The sequence below is a fragment of the Balaenoptera borealis genome (assembly GCF_965194805.1).
Source record: "Balaenoptera borealis genome assembly, chromosome: 9".
In the NCBI taxonomy this organism is placed as follows: domain Eukaryota; kingdom Metazoa; phylum Chordata; class Mammalia; order Artiodactyla; family Balaenopteridae; genus Balaenoptera; species Balaenoptera borealis.
Window position 1 is genome coordinate 32,393,361 of NC_138873.1, and position 22,915 is coordinate 32,416,275.

Here is a 22,915-nt window from a genome sequence, read left to right on the forward strand (position 1 = left end):
TATAATGATTTAAAAGGGTTAAATTTGAACTGCTAAAATAAGTAGCTAAAAACTTATCTTCATCTAGTAAATTGTTAAATGCTGGCATAATATCCACTTTGATACAAAGTTGTGCTAAAAGTGGTTTTTTTTTAAATGATTTTTACTGATTACCACTGTTTCTTCTAAAATTATGTAGATGGAAACACTAATTTGAGCCTGAAAGCTTTTATAATCGATGGTTACTCCTAAGCCAACTATAGGGTTTTCTATTTTTTATTATGTATCAAAATCAGTATTTCCTGCTTCAGAAAAGCTCTACCACTTTTGTTTAAATGATTATACTTACATTAAGATGATCAGTGTTAATGTAAATCTAAAATTGACCATATATTCTGCTTTGGGCCACCTGCCATCACCTGGTATAGACACCTTTGACCCTGCTTATGAGTCTGCTGACTACTGGCTCATGGGTCTGAAGCAGTTCATCTGGACTGGGGGAAAAATATTAGTTCATTATGGCTGCTGTAACAAATTACACAAAAATAGTGGATTAAAACGACACGTATTTCTTCTCTTACAGTTCCAGAGGCCGCAAGTCCAAAATCATTTTCACTGCGCTAAAGTCAAGGTCAACCAGCAGGGCTGGTTCCTAGAGAGGCGCTGAGGGCAGAATCCATTTCCTTGGTTTTACCAGCTTCTAGAGCTTCCTTCCTTGTATTTCTCGGCTCATGGCTCCTCCCTCCATCTTTAAAGCCAGGATCTTAGCCTTCCATTCTCTAGCTGCTTTGGTCACATCATCGTCTCCTCTGCCTCCTTCTTACAAGGACCTTCGTGATTACACTGGGCCCACCTGAATAATCCAGGATAATCTCCCCCACTTTAAGATCTTTAACTTAGATTTGCAAGTCTATTGTGCCATATGGGACATGGACACTTTTAGAGGACTTTTATTCACCCTACCACAGGGGGTATACTTGGGGCGTAGAGTGGGGGCAGTGTGAAGCTTGAAGAGCTCTTAGGTGACACTTGCAGACACTAATAGCTCACATATGTTGAGTGTTCGCTATGGGCCCACCCAGGCACCATCCTGGATGCCCTATGAGCATCAAACCACTTAATCTATAGCAATGGATCTTCATCCCAGGGCACCAAGAACCCGGGACTTTTAGAGTTAGAAAGGACTTTATAATTTATGTTCTTATTTCATTTCCCACTTGAGGAACGAAGGCTTGAAATTAAGAAATTAATTGAAATTGAATTAATTGAAATGCAGAGATGAAGTGATTTATTCAAGGCTACACAGCTAGGGTGGCAAAGCCATTGGGGGCATACTGTGCTCTTGTCACCTAATCCAGGATAAGAACACGCAGCTTTCCTGCTTCTCAAGGGCACACCTCATGTGATGGGCACAACCCCAAATTCGTATGTTTAAATCCTAACCCCCTGTGCCTCAGAATGTAACCCTATTTGGAGATAGGGCCATTTAAAAGGTCATTAAGGTGAAATAAGGCCTCTAGGGTAGGGCCTGAATCCAACATGACTGGTGTGGTCATTAGGCAAAGATATACCAGAGACACACAGTGAGAAAGTAGCTTCTGCAAGCCAAGGAGACAGGCCTCAGGACAAGCCAAATACCTTGATCTTGGACTTCAGACCTGTGAGAAAATAAATTTCTATTGTTTAAGCCACCCAATCTGTGGTATTTTGTATGGTAGCCTGAGCAAACTAATATACCCCAGATAGGCCACAGGCCTTAGAAACCCTTTGGACTAGAGGCAGCTGGTTCATGGCCCAGATTCCTGGGGTTTCCCAGAGGAAGAAATGGAGTTTATAAGTAATCTGCAATATTTATAAAAGCCTAAGGGAAATGTACAAAATACAGTCTAACTAAAATTCCAGGTTCCATTGCTTTGGGGTGGAATTACATCAAGTCAATATGGCGACATCAGCTATTTCATATTCATCTAAAATTTTACTTAGCAACATGTCTTTGATTAATTTAAAATAAGAAAATTATTGTTTAATAAAGTTGGTTTGTCTGGTAAGTAAAAACTCAGGCTTTTTGATGGAGCGGAGGCTGAACAGAAATCTCTGCTTTGAGCTCCCAATTCCTTTATTCAAATCTTCCAAGACCCATGCTGTTTAATCCTCTTCAAATTGCTAGAGCTCTTTCAGGGGTGAGCTGAGCAAATTATATGGCTTTAGTCATTTGTCACATCAGGGGTGCTGTGAGCCATTGTTTTCAAATCTGGGAGTATCACTGACATTTGCCAAATGCTATGTATCTGGTTATTTTCCTGAAAGTCAATGAAATTTTAAGTGAAAATCATCCTAAATGTATTAGCCAGGGTTCTCCAGAGAAACTAAACCAATAGATTAGATAGATAGATATATAGATAGATAGATAGATAGATAGATAATTTATATATACACACACACACACACACACACACATTTATTTTGAAGCATTGGCTCTGGAGCCAAGAAATCCTACTATCTGCCATCTGCCTGCAAGCTAGAGAGGCCCAGGAAAGCAAGCGGTAGTTCTAGCCCAAACTCTAAGGCCAAAAAACCAAGGGAGCCAACGGCGTCAGTCCCAGTCTGAGTCCAAAGGCCTGAGGACCAGGAGCACTGATGTCCTAGGGCAGGAGAAAATGGATGCCCAGCTCAAGTAGAGGGAGGGAATTCATCCTTCCTCTGCCTTTTTGTCCTGTTCAGGCCTTCAGTGGATTGAATTAGATCCATCTGCATCGGTGAGGGCAATTATCTTTACTCAGTCTACCAGTTCAAGTGCTAGTCTCTTCGGGAGACACCCTAGCAGACACACCTAGAAATCTGGACATCCCTTAGCCCAGTCAACCTGACACATAAAATTAACCATCACATCCAAATAACAAAATATGAAAACAGCTTAATACAACAGGTGGATGGACCTAGCTCTTTAACCTAATAGAAGCAAAATAAAAAAGCCAGAGCACCCAGTGCAGATGCTAGGGTATCAAGCACCTTCAGTAGAATGTATCTGAAAGTTTGAAAAATGGTACTTTGAACAGAAATGTATTTTATTCAAAACATAATAGAAATGTATGAAAAACACACACTTGTATTAATACTGGAGGTTTATTAAATGCTTTATCGTAAAGTATTAAGCCCACTCCATTACAATACACAGGCTTGATGTTCTAACAAGTAACACTGTGCCCCAGTCCAAGGAAGCTTGTGATGCTAATACAAGGTGGAATTGTGGGGAGCTACAAATACAAAGATATCGTCCTTCTCCTCTTCCACAACAACTGCAATACTGATGTTCAGAAATGTGTATGCATTGGGAAAAACTTGTAAAATTTCCTGAGTATTCCGTTAAACAACTTTTTAAAATTAGGTTACCTTAACGGAAAACATGAAAATTTTCTGATGGAAAATCCATTTTAATATTTATTATCTTCAATAACTGAGAACCACAACCCAAAATATTTATTACACCATAAGAAAGTCTTTGGAGTTATCATAAGGCTTTCTAGCATAAGGTAAATTTCAAGGCAATGTATCAAGGACTAAATTTTCTTCAACCACCAACTTAGTGATATGCAAAGATAAAAGAAATGTCAAGGTTAGCTGATTATCTTCCAAATAACAGGATCTAAAAAATATTGGGGGAAAACAAGGATGTGGGAGTCAGTGGGTATTAGATGATAAGAGAGACGGCTAGGAAAAGGTACTGAGGCTAGTTAGCATTAACTAGCATGTATTTTCATTCACTAGTCAATCTTTTCTTCATATATATAATTATTTCAAGATAGCACTTCTAAACACTAAATTGGTTCATTCATTTTTCAAGTCAGTTGCAAAGAAATTTTGATTCTGAATATCTAAAGTTATAGCTGAGCATTTTGATATATACCCCTAAGAATATCTGGCATTCTCAGCCATGGCTCTTGAATACATGGTTTCTTAATAAAATATCACTAAAATAGAACTGATTTTGAAAAAAATACTACCTACCTAGAGCTCAGGGTACTAGTCACAACCAACTCAACCAATTCCTGTCAATTAGCTACTCAGAACTAAGCCAATTTAACCAATTCACGTTATTTAGCTCACACGGAAGCTAGATCTTTTTCCTTTTAAATAATTTAACCAATCCTATATAAAAGCAACTTTTCAGAAAATGACACCTAAGATTTGCATTGAATTTGGCACTTCTAGTCTACACTTTGGTACCCTGCCTTTTCTAAACTGGACACTTTGCTCTATGAATATGACCATCAATGAAAGAACTTTAAAGTAAAGAATAGGAACTTTAATTTGGATGGAAGTATTTTGTATTCGTATTAATGAAAGAGCCCATGCTTTCAAGGGAATGGAAAAAAATAAATTCATATGTAGTAATATAGAGTACTGCAATCCTAAGTAATCCAAACATATAACCATCTCCATTACAGAATTAAGCAGCCAGGTCTAATACACTACAAACCATTTGATTAAAAAGGCTTATAACCAAGGCTTAAACAAGGGAACACTGGTGAAAATAGGTTTAGAATATATAGCCTTGTAAAATAAGATATTTTTTCAACATTAAAACCTTGTTTCAGAAGTTCCCCGCTTCAAGTTGTTACTCAAAAACTCATCGTGTTCAAAACTCAAATTATTGTGAGATCTTGAAATCATAAGAAGCTTCTCCTTATTGGTAAAGTCTTTCTTGATTGCAGCTTGGGGTACAAGCAGCCTCTCCATCGGGTCCTCTTTGTTCTCTAGTTTCATGTATCCTTTGCTGTTGCTTCGATCCAACCGAGGCCAACTTGGATGTTTCCGTTGTTCTGCCTGAACGGTTAAGGTGGAGTGACCCCGGTCTAAGTCTAAGGATTTCGAATGTGATGAGAGCAAATGCAAGGATGTGTTGGACCCAAACTGTCTTCTAGCATCCCCAGGAGACAAGAGCTGTCCAGCCCCAGGTCCAAGGGCCACAGAGGACTTGTACTGACTTGACAGCGACTCCCCAATGGAATTATTCCTTGGGATCATCATACTGACTGGCTGGAAGGACTGACTGGTATTGGGCAGAGGGACCATAAGGGAGTCCATTGACAAATTCCTCGACCTACTTTTGAGGTTATCAGCATCCTCAGTGATGTTATCTATACTGGGCTCATCGATAACGCAATTATTAAGTTTGATCACAGGCAATGTAAAAGTACTGATGGACGATGACACAATTGACTTGGTTTCACATTTCTTAGGGCCACTGGTCTTATCATCATTTGTCTGGGAAGGAGGTGGATAGAGGCCACAAACAGAGTTAGAGCTGTCAGAGAGCAAAGGTGGCATAAGATGTCCAAAACTCTTACTTTCATTTATCACCAGCTCATCCTCCTCAACAGAACTGTCCATCCGAAAACTGCTCCTAAAACCTGAAAAAGAAGCAATGGTATTTGCTGCCAGTCTCGAGGCACAGGAGTGCCCATTCTGTTTTACTTCCGTTTCCCCCATTAAACCAGGGTAGATGCCATTCATATGCTTTTGCTCCTTGATTCTTAGCGTGTGGATGTCGATGACTGTGGAATAGATATCCCTCATATGTATGACTTTTGTTTCTTTGTCACGGTTCTCGTGAAGAATGGCGTTAGCACAAATGAAAATGAAAATGCCAATCCCCATTGTGAAAGGGCCAAGCATTTTCATGTTATCAGAATGCAAATGCTGCTCAAAGAAGCGGACCACCACGCCACCTTGGCTCCGGATGACCTGAGTTTCGTTTGTTGACAATGTCGTCTCAGCATCGATAAAACGTTCTTTTTGAGGCCAATATCCAAGGACTGCCATTGCGATTCCTACAATGGAGATAAGGACTCCTAAAATGAGGAAGAAACCAGATGGGGAATAAAGCCGGATCTTGCCGCGAACAACCACGACATCGGCCCGAGGTCGACGCCTGACCGGTTTCTTCTCCTGGGCAGCAGGCGACGGGCTGAGGTTGACATGATGCTGCGATCTGGCAGAGTCTTGCCTCTTCAAGGCGGCCAGGCCAGTTATCACTCCACCAGTTGCTATCATAGTTCAATCTTTTATTCTGAAAAGGAGAAAGATGGCAATCTAAGTATGTTCTGAGTTATGCACAGCAGTTCAGCAATTGTTTATATAAGACATTATGGAAAAGCCCGAACGAACATTTTGGCCAAGGCTGTATATTGTTGTTGTTATTGTTTCATGTAATGCAATGGGGCCGAGGAATAAGTCTTTAATTTGGGTATTGTTTTGTTTATTGACTAATGTAAAATTCTGGAGATTTCCTTTTTTGCCAGAATTAGTGTTTCTATTATTAATGAAATGTGAGCTCAAGGTATATTTGACTTAAATAATTTTATCACTTATTATATAAAACAGTTCCTTGGTCACAAGATACACATATTCTCTGTCCCTGTCTCTGTCTCTCTCTCACACACACACATCATCCTTCGTTATCTGTTATTTTAAAGAAACAGAAAAATCCAGAACACTTAATAGGCCCCAAACAAACTCTAGATTTACAAATAGAATACATTCCAGCAACTCACAGTTCTAAGACCATTCTTGTGAAAGTCACCAATGAACTCTTACCTACCACGTTTAATTTCTCCTGCTCAATTCTCATCTTCCTCACTTCTCTCTTTCCATGGATATTACCTGACCCTTCCTTTCTTGAAGCTCTCTCTTGTCCAGCTTTTTATGATGCTAAGTCTTCTGGCTCTTCCCTGACCTCACTGACTATTTTGATTTTGGCTCATCTTCTCTCACCCAAAAGTAGACCACCTTCCCTCCAGTGTCCTGTCCTTGGCCATCTTCTCTTTATGCTTCCCCTTGGTATTCATTTTCCCTCCCACGGTTTCCACCATTTCCTTTAAGCTAATGAGTCCCAAGTCTGTATTTCAAACTGTAGCCTGAGTTTCAATTTCACATTTCCAGCTCTCCATTGGGGAACATATATATGTACCTTCATGCTCCTACAGCAAAGCTGAACTCACCTTCCATCCCACAACACACAGAGCTGGACTCACCTTCTACCCACACTACTTGACTTGTCTGACATTTTCAATGCTCTCAGTTCTCAGGCTTGACTCTCCATAGTTATCTTTGACTCCTCCCTTCCTTCTTCCTCTCACCTTCCAATCAGGTTCTAACTCCTAGAAATTTTCACTACAGAATGTCTCTCAATTCTACCCCTTCATTCCCATCCTGCTCTTCCCAGCCTAGTGCAGGTCTTTGAACTCTTACCAGACCATTATAATAACTTCCCAACTGGTCTTCCAAATTCCATTTCTCTTCCTCCACACTCAAGCTTACACGCTGAGGGCAGATTAATTATCCTAAAATACAGTTCTGAAGTTGCTTAAAGAGTGGAAGAATGGACAAAATATTCCCCACTATCTACCAAAGTTTTGATCTGGGATTTCAAACCCATGAATTCAACTACTGAATTTAGCTTCATCTCCAACTGCTCTCTTTCATTTACAAAAACTAAAATGCAACCATATTGCCTGTACTCCATACTATACTATTTCTGAGACTCCGTTAATAATGTTTCATCTGTCTAGATCCCCCTTTTCACATATTTCACATATTATCATCTGGCTAATCACTGAAGCTGATATTCCACTTCCTTTATAAAGCCTTCTCTGACTCACTAAGCAAACTCCTACACGAGTTCATTCCTCACAGCATTTTAGCAAGTGTTCTATGGCACTCACCATATTATAATGTCTTAGTTCTTCCACTTCTTGTGGTCAAACATCAAGTTCAATCCACATTTTTATTATCAGAAGTATTTAATATAATACCTTACACATAGCAAGTGTCAAGAGATATTTGCTAAAATGCTCAGTAAGGGAGTAATACTTTTCCTGAGATTTGCTATATAATCATAATATTACTATACTAACTTTCCTAGTTAAAAATTTGAACAAATTTAATACCAAAATAAAAAGCAACATTTTGTGACTTGGTAAAATATTTGTCATTATTTGTGATGAATAGCTCTCAAGCTGCCAAATCTGGCTGGTAGAAAACAGAGAATATTTTAAGACCCACAAGGTCTCTGGCAAATTTCTAAGAGGGTTGCTTCATGGCATCGCATTCTGTCTTGCAAAATCAAGCTCTCCTTTTGAATTTCTATTTATGATTTTTGAATTGTCCTTAAATAACAGGGTCGTGGATGGTATCTACAGTTTTAGCTAGCTGAACTGGCTGGTGAGTAAATCCAGCCTTCGTTGGAATTCTAAGTTAGATTAAAGTAGTTGAATATTGGAAGAACAAACCATATTATAACCCATAGCTCTAGTCTGCGAAATTTATCAAAGTATACATACCGTAGCTTAGAACCTTTCCCAAACCTTGGCTAAAACAAAGCTGAGTGTCAACCTACGTTTTCTTGAACCAAAAACAGTTTCGAGCTCTTGAAAAAAATGCTTAGATTACATAGGAGCCATCTAACTCAATTATTTCCATAATGGCAGGATCCGAATTTTGTCTGAACTCTTTCTGAATAGAATGAAAACAAGGGCAAAAGACTCGCATCTGGTTTGAAAGCCACCTTGGTGAATTCCCATTCCATACACATTCCTAGCCCTCCCCAACTTGGGAAAACATTTTCTGCTAGTGATGCCATTTTCTATTCCTGAAGCTGATAGAGGAAAAGGGGCTGGAGAGAAATCCAGATGAGGAGAGAAGGTGGCAAAGTGCAGTGAGTGAGTGGGCTCTTTTGTGAGCAAGCAAAGCCAGTCGGAAGAGACGGGAAGAAAAAGCAAGGGCCGTTTAAGAGTGTGAGCGAAGGGAGGAAAGATTCCTGGAGGAGTTTATAAATTGAGATGAGAATCAGGGGGAGATGGAGGTTCACACAGCTTCTTCAGCCAGTCGGCCCTTGCCAGCGGACAGGGGCACCAACACGCCCAAGGATCGGCAAGCTCAGGGTGGGTGTCAGTGTCGTCCCTCAGTTCCAATCAAGGCAATTCAACACTAAGTGAGCCTCTTTGGGGATTCAGGGTCCCAAACTGACCCTGAGTTGGGAAAGCAAAAGTGCGCAAACTCGGTCCCTGCTTCAAAGAGCTTGAAAGCTAATGAAGGGGCTCATACACCGACATAAAACATAACGTGGTAACCCCTAGAATAAAAGTTTCAATCAGGGAGGACCTTTACAGCAGGCTTCATGCAGGCAAGAGCATGCTAACATTTATCACAGTAAAAAAATCAAGTGAATGGCACGTCGGGTAAGGTCAAGAAAAAGAAAGGCTGGGGAACAGAGCTCTGCCCAGCCTTTGGCACACAGCACGGCACTGAGGGAGGGAACCAGGCGAGGCTAGAGAGGAAGGGGAAGGCCAGGTCTCGGGAGGGAGCAGGAGTCATTCCCGAATGCTTGAATGCTACACTCACACTCGATGGAGCTGGAGGAAGATGCAAAACCCAGTTGTTGTCATCTTAGGAAAATTAATCTCAACTTGTAGATGAAAGCCGTAATGAGGGACTGATATTGGGAAATAACATGAGGGTGCTAAAGGCAGCTTTGCAATAAGAAACTTAGTGAAACCATAAAACCTAGAGGCAGTGAATGCACAGGCCTCAGCACCTTCAAACTGCAATGTCAGCTTGGTCCAATGTGTTCAGTACATGCAAAAACAGCTTAAGTCTACTTCTTTATTTATGTTGCAAAGCCACATCTCTTCCATCCTACACTTTTACGACTTTTTTTTTTTTAATATTTATTCATTTATTTATTTTTGGCTGTGTTGGGTCTTCGTTTCTGTGCGAGGGCTTTCTCTAGTTGCGGCGAGCGGGGGCCACTCTTCATCGCGGTGCGCGGGCCTTTCACTGTCGCGGCCTCTCTTGTTGCGGGGCACAGGCTCCAGATGCGCAGGCTCAGTAGTTGTGGCTCACGGGCTTAGTTGCTCCGCGGCACGTGGGATCTTCCCAGACCTGGGCTTGAACCCGTGTTCCCTGCATTGGCAGGCAGACTCTCAACCACTGCGCCACCACGGAAGCCCATTAAGACTTTGTTTTTTGCTGGTGATTTACTGGGATTGGAGTATAGGGACCCCATTAACTACAGTCTTCTTCTTGTAACAAATCATTGCATCCTTCTAAGTTTTAATAATAACAATAACAATAATAGTAATAATAGCTAACACACACTGCTCATAGTCAGGCACTACTCTAAGTGTTTTAGGTATAAGAACATATTTATTCTCACAGCAATTCCGGAGGTGGACACAATCATTATGATCTCTATTTTGCAGATGAGAAAACTGAGGCTCAGGGAGTTTAGGTGACTTGCCTAAGGTCACACAGCTCAGAGGTGGCTCCAGAGCGTATGCTCTTACAGAATTTGAGATGGGGATGGGCCTCTAAATTTGCTCTAAATTTGCTTTTGCTTGAGGTCTTCTTTCCCTGTCCGTTTTCTTATTTTGATTCCTGTTTCTGCCAGAACACCAGAACCTAAAGAATGCTTTGTGCCTTTAAAACTGTGACTATGAACCAACTGACTTCCCTTTCCATTTCATGGGGAGTAGATGAGGGTGAAGACCCGTCCTTGGGTGAGCATTGGCCTCTCACATCTGTCTAGATCACCTTCAGCATATGAAGGTGCAGACTCAGAACAGACCACTCTCCACCCCGACTCCCCTCCTTACTCTACCATCCTGGATAGGGTAGGGCTGGGGCTTATTTCCTCAAAAATCCAAGTGAAGAATTTTTCTACACTGAATTTCATTTTGTTAACTTGGGCACAGAGATTTTGTTTATCAGTCTCTCTGGATCCAAGGCTTCACCCAAACTTCTGAAACTTGAAGAAAGCCCTGTGGTATTCCCCTAGAGACCTCCTCCTAGGTGGACATTGTTAATTTATGTAAATATTCATTCATGAAATCAGTAAAAACTGATATCTGGTACTGTAGTAGATATAGGGCTCAAAATATGTGTCCTGGCCTAAAGAATATAAAGATTAGCGCTATTTTTTTGAGGAGGTCATTCAACTAGCCTAACGAGAGGGTCAGCTACACTTAGTGTTTCCATATTCTCCAAAGAGATATCACGATTTTGTCAAATGCCAAGCTAAAAGACAGATATTCTTAACAACACAAAACAAAACAAAAAATTAGTTCGGGTTAACTTTTAGCTACATATCAATCGTCCTATTTTGCATTCTCAGTGTTCATAAATCAGCTACAATTTTTCTAGCAACAGCTATAAAGATCAGCAGCTTAAATTTCGCACAACACACCTGCTTCTTCACTGTGCAAACCAGGATCCTGTTGGGCTGTCTCCAGGCCTTTGCCATCGTACCCACTCGTCGTAGAGCTCAGAAATCATCAGTAGGAATTCAATCTCACTTGCTACCTTTCTCACTACAGACGCAGACCCTTGCATTCCTTCAAGCACACTTAACATCTACTCCTCTACCTTGGGCTCATCTCCCCTCTGGACCATGTTTATTCTACACCTTTCAGCTGAAAGCTCTTTCTCCTTGACTAGGAGGATTTCTGCCTGTGTATCACGTATCAACGCTACACCATCCCATCTAACTGTCAGGTTTATCCTCTCCTGTTCTTGCTCTGATTATAATTCTAAAAGCCTTATTGTTGTTGTCCTTTACCCTTTTTACAAGTTCAAGCACATCCTGGAATTCGCTTTTCATAGCCCTAATCCATACAAGTTTTTAATATTCACAGCCCCATGGAAGTTTATCCCTGTACACTTAAGTCTTCTTCTGACCACACTGACCTACTATGCTGACCACACGTGAGCCTGTTATCCACCAGATGTGATTCTAAATGCATTCACATGCTCATATCTAAGGTAATGGTAAGTAAATAGACTTGCAGAGTTGAAAGCTTTAGAAGACTTTGAATCCAGACATTCGTTTTAGCCAGCTAAAAACAGGAATGTTGTCTAAGATCTAACAATGAATTAGCAGAAAGAATAGGATTGGAATTTAAGTTTTCAGACTCCCAGGCCAATGTTCATTCTTGGTTAGACATTCCTCTTTGTATTATTTTTCATGCTATCTTCCAATGCCTCGCTCAGTGCCTGGAATGCAGTTAAGTGCTCAGCAAGTTTATTTGTTGACTCTGAACTGCCTTGATGAAGGCTTGACTATGACTGAACTATGCTAGTAACTAGGGACACAAAGATAATAAGACCCGATCCTTGATTTCAAGGAGTATGGGGTCCAGTGGGAAAGCAGTCAAAGTACACGTTTAAAGTAGAATGAATGAATTGCTCTGATGGAGCTATACTAGAGAATGCTCTTCCACACTATCTGGAGGAATCAAGGGAAGCTTCCAAGAAACAGCAGCAGGTCATGGAGACCTGCTGCATCAGCAGGAGTTGGCCATGCAGATTCTAAGTCATTCTCGTTCCTCACTGTTTCACAAGAGTCCTCGCCCTACAGTTTCTCTTCATCTTCTCAGCTGAAGTGTGCCTATTATTTTAAATATATTTGATACTGTCTTACGTATACTTTGAATTTTTATTCTAATCTCGAGGTTTAAAAAGTTGCCAGACAGTGAGGCTATCTGCCAAACGGAAGTGAAAATTAATCTATGCCTTCAGGACCAAACAAAAGCATTATATTAAAACCCCATGTGGTATCCACAGATGTAACAGACGGAAATATTTTCTGTTCAAGCTAGAACAGTTTTAGGACTTTCTTCCTTGTAGAGACATTTTAAACTTTTAGAGGAGGATTTCTAATCTATATCTTTACCAGAGTTGAAAGAGAAAATGCCTATGGGTGACAGATAGCTCAATCATATTAAAGTTTAAAAAATAAGAATAGAACAGAAATCATTTTTTAATGTGTAGCGTAATGGTTTTGCACATGGGCCTTGAAATCAGAAAGACAGGGGTTCACACCGTTGTTTCATCACTTGATAGCCATGCAACCTTGGGCATGTTGTTTTAAACTTTTCTCCTCTCAGTTCCTTCATGTATAAAATGGCAAAACCCGTCTTTAATACAGAGGATACAGTACACTGGGGGCAGAAGACCTGGGGGACTTGAATCCCTACACACCACTTAATAGCCATCCTTGAAAAACTGGCTCAACTTTTGGAGCCTCAGTTTCCTCATCTGTAAAATGAGGATGGTACCAATAAGGTTGCTGTAAAGCAAAGGAAATGATAAATGCAAAGCACAGCTCAGTGTCTGGGAACGAAGGTCTATATCAGTGATGTCAGCTGTGTCTGATTTTAAGGTCTTCTTGAGGATAAAATGAAGCATATAAAGTGTTCACTATAGTGTTGATTACAGTAATTTCTCAATAACCAATAGCTATTAACTCTTCATTGTTTATTATTATTAACCCTTTCATTGCTCAGGTAGGCAAACTAAAAACATATTTTAATATATTGAGTTAAATAATTAACGATGGGTCACTGTACATGGGAAGGAAATTATGACTGCAAGTTTGTCCTGGGATTTAGAGTCAAAAATTATCTGAGTGGCATCTGTGTATTTTAGTGGCAGAAACGTAAATAATTTGGTGGTTGCAAAGAAGAGTTGAGTGTATGTAAGAGAGAGACAGGTGGGAGATATGTTACAGAAAGAATAAAGCATGATTTTCTTTTCAATTCATTCTATTTGTTGAGATTTGGAGACTTGTCTCTGTCAAAAAATAATAGCAATAATAAAAACAAGGTAGAAAAACCCAAACCAGTTCATGTGATGTTTTTACTTAGTGATGCAATTAAATCATATGTCTGAATAATCTGATCAATTCTGCAAGCACCATTCTGTTTCCATTGGGACACCTGGACATAAAACAGATTGAAAATGAAGAATATGGGTTGGGGATATGAGAACTAGAGAAGATGCTGAAAGGGTGACATAAAGTGAAAATTTACAAAATGTGAATTTTGTGACAAAAAGTTTAAGCTATGATTTTATGTACATTCTGAAGACCTTTGCTGGCCTACCATGGAGAGAACGGTTTCTTAATACTTAGTATAGCTCTACTTCCACACGAATGCTAGAACTAAAGGGAAATACAGAATTTTTTGATAATTAGCAGCATGATACCCAGTCATTAAAGATAAAATATCATTTTATGGACAAGTACTTCCTAGACATGCAGAAAATGCTAGGAACGGAAAATGCACTTGGAAATCTATATATGTTCTTTGTTACTGATGCTTTCATAACCTGCCAGCCTGACAAACTGTAAAATATGGGCCTAAACCAATTATGAGCTGTGTAACAGTGACTTGGAACAATTTCTTTCCAAGGGCTAAAAGCCAGGAAGCCCATGGAACACAAAAGTCTTCAGGAGGCCAAATAACAGATCCATAATGAGCTGTTAGAAAAAAACTCTGCTGAGAGCCAGTGGGAGACATTTTCCGCAGGAACAGAAGAAATCAGAACCTCTTTCCTCTAAGTAGAAATATACTCCCCGCCCTGGATCCCAATTCTTCAAATCTGGACGGGTCCTTAGAAGGATTGTCACACTCCCTGTTCACTTTGTTTCCTGACAGGAAGTCGACTTGAAATTGGTGTAAAGAAGCTATCACTAAAGAAGTCACAAATTTACTAAGATGCAGGAAGTTAGCTGAGATATTCCTGCATAAAGAGCTGAAGTATTTAAAATCACAAATTGGACTTTTTATATGGATCCCTCCTCTGCAGGAGAGCATATTTCATAACTTCACTTACAGGTAGGGTGACCGTGTTTTTGAAGACAATATTGGAAAGTGAGACTCTAAAAAGTGGTAATGTCCTTGCCAGTGATTTTAAATGCCTGGAAAATCCAAACACATGCTGACATTCCTATAGGACAAGGGGAAAAGCTGGAGGGCAGTAGGAAGTTTCAATCCCAGTTGCTCCACTTTCTAGCCAATATCTTGTATACGTTTGTCAGTTTTGCATGTAACACAGCTGTGCCAATACCGTTAAGGATGCAAAAGGTCTTGCCTTCTTCTCTACTGTAAAGAAGGAACCACCTCCCACCAGAGCAAAAACACCATCTAAATTAGCAGTGAGCCATGTCATCTTTTAATCCACGGTAACACTACGGTAGTACATCAAATTTCTTATAAAGTTTTCCAACTGACAGTAGCTCTAAGCTACATAGCATTTTTAAAACCCTAGAAAAACATTAGGAAGTAGTTCAAAGTCCATCTAGAGAATTTACTTTTTTTCCCCATAAGTAAAATCTGAGCAGGATTGCCTTTCAGGCAAAATAGAAAGTGGTATGAAGAGAGGCCTTGTGAGGGATGGCAAGACCAAACTCCACAACTCACACTAAAAAAGAATCTATTAAGCTTGGAAATACAAAAGTCCCTTAGCATTTAGGGGACATATTCCACAGGTCCTTTAGAGAAACTCTACTATTGGTAAACGTACTGAAAAAAAAAATACAGGAGGCAGTGGGAATGCATGTAACTATTTTTATTTTCATTTTCTTCCCTCTCTTCTCCTATTTGTACGGGTTAGTGGCAGCAAGGGGAATTGAGGAAAACATATTTTTAGGCTTCCAGTTTAAAAAAAAGTATTTGTTGGCCAGTCTGTGTTTCTCTTATCTTCTCTATTTGGGAATTACTTGCGCTCAAGGTAAAAACCCAACAGCACAAAGTGAAGAAGTCTCTCCCACCCCTGTTTTCTCTAGTTCCCCTTCCCAGAGGTAAGCACAGTGTTGGATTTCTCCTAGCTATTTCCAGAGAAGTGGGAGAATATTTTCTCACTTGGATTTTCACAATTGATTTATACAAGCTGTTTATATACTGAAGAAATCAGCTCTCTGGTAGTGATATGCCTGGCAAACATATTTAATTTATATTTTTACTTTTTTTCATTGTATCTTTAACCAAACAGAAGATTTCAATTGTATGCGGTTAACCTTATCAGTATGTTGATTGATGGCCTCATATAATCATTAGAAAGACCTTCTTCAATGTTAGATTATATTAAAATTTTTCCCATGTTTTCTTCTAATAATTTTATATGCCAATTATCTTCCATTTTAATTTTCTGATGTATCTGGAATTCCTTTTTGTGTAAGAGCTGAGATAGGGATCTACTTTGTTGACAGGTAATCAGTCACTCCTTTCTCGGTTTGAATGCTACTTCCATTACGTATTACTTTCATATATCAGTACTATATACCAAATCTCATGTGCTTATGGATCAATATTAAGGGACTGACATATATACACTAATATGTATAAAATGGATAAATAATAAGAACCTGCTGTATAAAAAAATAAATTAAATTAAATTAAAAAAAAAAAAAGACTTACCATTCTGTTCCAATAATCAGTCTATTAGTTTGCCAGAACCAAACTGATTTAATTACCATTTGTATTAAAATACATATTTGAATATCTGATAAGATTAGTCCATTCTCATTCTCCTTTGCCAAAAGTTTCTTGTCTATTGTTCCACATTTTATGTGCCTACGAACTTTAGAATTTGATTTTTAAAAATCCAGTTAGTATTTTTTTTTTAAAGGTAACCACATTTAACAGGGAGTATTATTCATCATATTTTTTAAAATTATTTATTTATTTATTTATTTTTGGCTGTGTTGGGTCTTCGTTTCTGTGCGTGGGCTTTCTCTAGTTGTGGCAAGTGGGGGCCACTCTTCATCACGGTGCGCAGGCCTCTCACTGTCACGGCCTCTCTTGTTGCGGAGCACAAGCTCCAGATGCGCAGGCTCAGTAGTTGTGGCTCACGGGCCCAGTTGCTCCACGGCATGTGGGATCTTCCCAGACCAGGGCTCGAACCCGTGTCCCCTGCATTGGCAGGCATATTCTCAACCACTGCGCCACCAGGGAAGCCCAGTTAGTATTTTTATTGGGATCGTGCTAAATTTCTACATAAATATAGGGAAACTTGGCATTGTTATACCACAGCAGCATTTTATCTGAAAAGTTTTATTTTATGTTATATTTTTTTTAAACATAGATCTTTCTTAATTTTTGTTACTTTTCATTTCTTGGGTATTTTGTCACTGGGTTTCTGTTGCACATTGGTGTGTTTTCTGTCAGTATCATTTCTATCTTCAAGTGATTGTTATTTGGATGTAGGAAGGCTACTGATTTTTGTACATTAATTTAGTACTAAGCTACTTTACTGAACTCGCTCACTTAAATAAAAAACTTTTCAGTTCATTCTCTTAGTTCTAGAAATATAATTATGTCATCCAGATATATTTTGGCCTCCCCTTTCCCAATTTTAAACCTACAATTGCTATTATCTAACTATCCCCCACTACCCAGAGAGCAAAGGTAAGCAAGTACACAACAGGAATGACGTTGACATCCTTGCCTCGCTCCTATTGAATGGGAATGCCTACTGTTTCACCCCTGAAAAAGTACCAATCAGTGCCTGTTTTAACTGAGAGTTTTTACCTAGAATTCCAGGAGACAAAATTAACTGATTCAGAGCTGCTGAGGGAGAGGAAGACAGAGAAAATGGGCAAAGGGCAGAAAAGAAGGAAGAGGGAAAGGTGGGAAAAGTGGAGGACAAGATGGAGAAACATATTGGGGGAGAAAATTATGGATTATTCGTGCAAACATTAACTATCTGAAAGTGAACAACTCCTGTATATTTCCTTAAAGGTCCTTACTTCTTTTCATCTCTTCTTTTAAAAAGCATTTATACAAGGACAGGAATTGTCCTCCTGGGGTTGCTGGGATGACTGAATCTTCTACAAATCCTGACTCTAAATATATTAGCTAAAAGGGAAAAGTTGAGAAGAATGATAGACTGTATGAAATGTCAGGAATATGAAAAAGACTGGAAAGAATGCTTAGCAGTAAAAATGATTCAAGAGAGACCTAACCTAACATCAACGGGGGATAAAACCGTGTTTCTAAAAACATTATACAGGCACATTACGACTTTCTACAAGGGTAGGGTATTTGGGGATCATGCTTGAGATATTTTTAGCTTCAAATATCAGTTATACTTTAGAATGGTTTGCTTCATTGGTCATTTCCTGTGAGAGATAGCAATCCAAGAGAAAAATGGACAAAAGACATTAATAGTCAATTCACAGAAGAAAAAAATACAAATGTCCAGTTAACAAATGAAAAGGGCAACTCAGTAGCAAGCAAAGAAATGCAAACTAAAGCAATATCAAAAGTAAAGTTATAACTTTACTTATTAATTGACAAAAATGAAAAAAAGAGGGATTGATTATGCCCCTTATTGGTGAAGTGTAAGAAAATAAACTCTAATAAGCTGGCAATGAGAGGACAAATTGGTACTTTTTTGAGGTTAATTTGGGAATGACTTTCCAAAGTTTAACTGTCCATTCCCCTTGCCACGCCCCCCATTTCACTTCTATGAAGACATCCTTTAGAAAGACTTGCAGAAGTACACATAAAATCATGCATTCAGTGCTACAGTAATGGCAACAGCTTGGAAATAACTTAAAGGTTCATCAACAGAAGATTGTGCTGCATCTGTATAATAGAATATTATGCAGATATCAAAAATGATTGATATAGACCAATAAAGAAAATTTTTCACATCATATTTTTGAGATTTTACAACAGAAATAAGAGTCTAGGCCTGTTGATGTCAAACATACAGACGTGTTTGAATATGCACTGAAATAACGCAGGAGGCAACCTCACTGTTAACGGTGCTTATGTTTGAAGAGTGGGATTGCGGGGGATACCTAACAGAACGCTTTCTACATATCCAAATTATTCACGTTTTTGCAAGGAGCGTGCACTGCTTTTATTTCATTTCCATTTTGGGACTCTAATTAAACACAGACCAAAAAAAAAAGGATGCTGTAACTTGTCAAATAAGATAAAAAGTAGACCAACCCAATAGACATTTGGGTAATTCTGTGGACTCGCTAATTTAAAAACAGGTGTAATGTAGCCTTTGAGGCAAAAATGCAGAACTTGAAAAAATACGAAATGGCAAAAATCACTAACCAGAGTAAACCAGAAATTCAGGAACGAAAGATTTACTTATGGTACATTATAATCTTGAAGCACAGAAAACAATTCTTACCTACCTGGGCAACACTTGCATTTACTGGGTGTAAGGCAACATAAAGCATGAATTAAGAATTGGTATCTGCCTTTAAACAATTTATAATCTAGAACATGCTCAAGGATAATGCTGTATATTGTAAAGCAAATCTTTTATCAGGATTGATCAGCTTTCTCTGTGCCTGGGCCATCCTGACCTATTCACACAACTCCCTTCTGGCTTTCAGAGGGCATGTGGCTTGATTTCTTTCCCAGAGCTCAGTCCTTGCTGAGAGCCTTTGGTTACTCTCACCTTCCAACTTTGATTCAATTATGCAAATGAGTTTCTTATGGAGATTATCTGGCAACTTCAAAATTATTATTCTCATAAAGCATGCAGCCATCAAGGCTGGACAGAGATCTTCAGCTTCATTATGAGAGGGAAACTGGGCTGGGGCTCCGGAAAGGGGTCTTCCACTTAACCTGATTTATATTCATCTCCTCCTAAAGATGATGGAGCAAGACTGAATTTTATTTAATTTTCATGCTCTGCAGTGAAATCTCTGTTCTGTCCCCTCCATTTACCCTGTTTCATCCTTTGTGTGCAGCACAGCCCAGTGTCTACACAGACTCATGAGTCATCCCAGTGTGAGGGTCTGTCTGGGCAGGGCCTTATGGCAGGAGCTGGATGGGGTGGCAGGAAGGAGACCACCCTTGCACTCAAGGATTACCTCATACGTGCCTTTTCTCTGCTTAATCTGAACCTAAAGAAGGTATATTTACATTGAACTTTTCTTCAAGGCATTAACAACCCTGGGGCTTATTTAAGATGAGTTTATGCCAAGGGTGAGCTTTCCTATAAATTCACATGACTTCAATCTGAGTTTTAAAATGACTTCAATCTTGATTTTTTTTCCATCAAAATCAAATACTAATAGGGTTATGGCAGTAAATTTTTGCTTCTGTACTCTATTTTTTTTTTGTTTTGATTGGCTGTAGTTACATGCTGTACCACAGATTTTATTTGTATCCTTTTGGAGTTTAACCAAACATTTGTTGGCTTTTTCTCATATTGGCTCATTAAATCCTCACAATAACTATGAAAAGTAGTTATCAACATCCCCTCATACCAATGAGCTAAGAGTTCAAGAAGACATGCAATTTGTACGTAAGTAACTGTCTTACAAGATTTCCAACTCCAGTTCTGACTATACAATTTCTGTAGCCATGACATTACCTTCTGAAGAACTGGCTGTGTTTTCAAAATGAAAATGGTATAGAGAATTGAAGTAATCAGTCAGCTTATTCAGGCTTCAATATCCTTTGCTTTAAACCATATATTTATAGGGAGTCTGGATTATTTTTGTATTACTTTTTGAAAGATAAAGAGAACTATCCTTTCTTCCTAAAATCTGCATAAGATAATGAAATCAAGTAATTAAGTAATCAAATAACAGTCCTAATTCTTCAGTTGAACACCGACTATGTCCAAAGCTCCGAAGTGAATCTGACATCCTCTGTGCTCTTATTGGGCTGAGCGCCTAGAGCAGGGGGACAAGCAAGTACTAAGAAGTGTTCTAGGCACAATGATGGAAGTATTCATGGGGCACAGAGAAGGTCAAAAGGAGATAATGACCTTGGGGTGGGGGAGGGAATGAGCAGGAGAGGTTTCATTAAGAAGGTGACCCTTAAGATGTCTTAAAAGAAGGGAGGAGGGAAAGCAGAGAGGCAGAGAGGAATTTCCAGCAGAGAAAACAGAAGGAAGATAAGCCACAAGTGGACCTGCATGAAGTCAGACTGATTGGAGATTTAGACCCAAGTAGTGTCACTTTCTGTCAGCAATTCCCAAGCAGAACGCAGAATTCAGTGGTAAAATCCTTAAGCCTTGCTTGATGGAGACACTAGTCACCATCATAGCTCCTCTGCTGGACCTGTGATCTCAGATAGTAATCCCTTCTCATAAAATAGTTGAGGACTGTGTCCTGCTTAAAAAGTCATTTTAGGATTCATTCAGATTTAAATGGAACAAAGTTGACTAAACTAAGGTCTACAGACTTACTGAGATCGAAGGAGATGTTAGTTAAGTGGTGACTTTTTAATACTAATGAATCCCAGAAAGAAGGGAAAAAGTTTTATCCTGAATCTCTTCCAAGAGAACTGCCAAGAAGTTCAAATGATTTATCTGGAGACTTTGGGGGAGAGGATGTAAATTGAGAAAAGAATAAAAAATTAAAAATGAGAAAGGTACTAGTGTTTATTGAGCTCTGATTTTTTTTTTAGGAAAATACATATTATCGTATTTAATCTTCAGAAAAAGTCTGTGAGAGAGGAAAAGCTGTACCATTTCACTGAGGCTCAGATAGGGTAAGTAATTTGCTCAACACCACACAGCCAGGAAGTAGAAGAGCAAGATTTCAAGTCCAGATCTGTTTAGCTTAAAATCATGTGATTTCTCCTTCAATCATATTGCTTGTTAACAGAAATAGGATTAGGGGAAGGAGGCATAATTGGAAATGTTGAGAGAAAACAAGGAGATGAGGGGGAGAAAGAAGAGTTTACGATCGTGAATTTAGGATGTAGTGAGGAAAAATACATTATTTAAAGAAAAAGCAAACGTGTCATTTAAAGAAAAAATACATTATTTAAAGAAAGAAATCATATGCATCTCTGAATTGCACGGCATAGTGCCACGCTCTCAATAACTTGCAATTGTTGGTGATGACAAAATGAGTTCAGCTTCTAACCTTTATAAGAACCACTTACATAAAAATTATCAAGATAGTATGTGGGAAGTAATCAAGTTCCTCAAAAATAACAAAACCAAAAAACCAAAAACAAAACCAAATACCACAAATACCCAAATACCACATCACCCAATACACAGATAAAAGAAAGATCAACTATCCCCAAAAGCAAGTAACACTTGTTGCTTGATGGCAACACTTAATCTATTTAGCTTCTTATATATCTTATTACTTTGAGGCATAAGTTTTGGTATTTTATCTTTTTATCGCTACAGATTTGGCCATCTAGCTCCAAAACTAAGGATATGTAAAACTGACTCCTATTACCCTAAACTTATAGATAATATTTTAAAACCCAATCAGCTTAAAGATTCCACTTTTCACCTGAAGTATCAGATGAGAAGTATAAACTAAGGAAATGTCAGCAAAAGGCTTTTATTTGTTAGCTTTTATTTTTTAGTGTTTATACAAAAGCTTTTTCTCTCTTTCCAGAGGGTAATTTGACAACATGATTTTTTTTCCTTTCAATTACATTAACACAATGATTTGATCAACTAATTATGATACATTCAAATAAAGGAATACCATGTAGTCAGTTTTACAAATGTAGAAAATCATTTAATGACAGGAAGAAATGTTCAATAAATATGCTAATTGAATATAAAAAGAACAATGTAGTAGCAATCTCATTTATTTGAAAATTTATATTTTACACACACACACACACACAAACACACACGGCTGGAGAACAGACACCAAAATGTACACAGCTGCTTATAGTGTACTGATTGAGCTACACAAATGCCCCTGTTGTAACTAGAGATATACACAGAGAAAAGATATACATAAAGAAAATACCCAGATAAGCCATTTGGAAAAGAGCTGATTTTATGGTCTAACTAATGTAATTTCTAGTTTGCTCATCTATTAATAAACATCCCAAACAGAAAATCGCTTAAAATCTGGACTTTCATTTCTTCAGGCTCACGTGTGTCTTTATTCTCAAAAGTCAAATTACTCTGTTGTTACATCAAGATCAACTTAAGAGCTAATACCATGAAATTAAAGCTTGAAGCAGTCAACTAAATGATAAATCTCCTTGTGCAAAACTGCAGACACATTAATTTTATCTCCTACTAATATAGCTGAAGTAATTCCTTTTTAATGATTTCAAAAAGGCTGACCAGCTAACTAGCTAGATACCAGGAGTATAATAATAAAAAAAAAAAAAAAACTCAT

General features: G+C 38.6%; 2 protein-coding genes across 8 annotated transcripts in view; one reads left to right on the forward strand and one right to left on the reverse strand.

Annotated features, from left to right (window-relative positions):
* LOC309635346 (uncharacterized protein) overlaps positions 1–22,915 on the forward strand; it is a 249,456-nt gene that overhangs the window by 196,824 nt on the left and 29,717 nt on the right. The window contains exons 6-7 of one of the 2 annotated variants that reach the window (XM_082406401.1): positions 14,475–16,429; positions 16,784–21,296. The exons of the other annotated variant lie outside the window; for it this stretch is intronic. The gene's annotated coding sequence lies outside the window, so the exon portion shown is untranslated. The remainder of the gene's footprint in view (positions 1–14,474; positions 16,430–16,783; positions 21,297–22,915) is intronic. 2 annotated transcript variants of the gene reach the window in all.
* TMEM200A (transmembrane protein 200A) overlaps positions 3,024–22,915 on the reverse strand; it is a 72,021-nt gene continuing 52,129 nt past the window's right edge. For all 6 annotated transcript variants that reach the window (XM_082406374.1, XM_082406369.1, XM_082406371.1 and 3 more), the window contains one exon: positions 3,024–6,049. In XM_082406374.1, the coding sequence (XP_082262500.1) occupies positions 4,558–6,033 (1,476 nt within the window). In that variant the 5' untranslated portion in view covers positions 6,034–6,049 and the 3' untranslated portion in view covers positions 3,024–4,557. The remainder of the gene's footprint in view (positions 6,050–22,915) is intronic.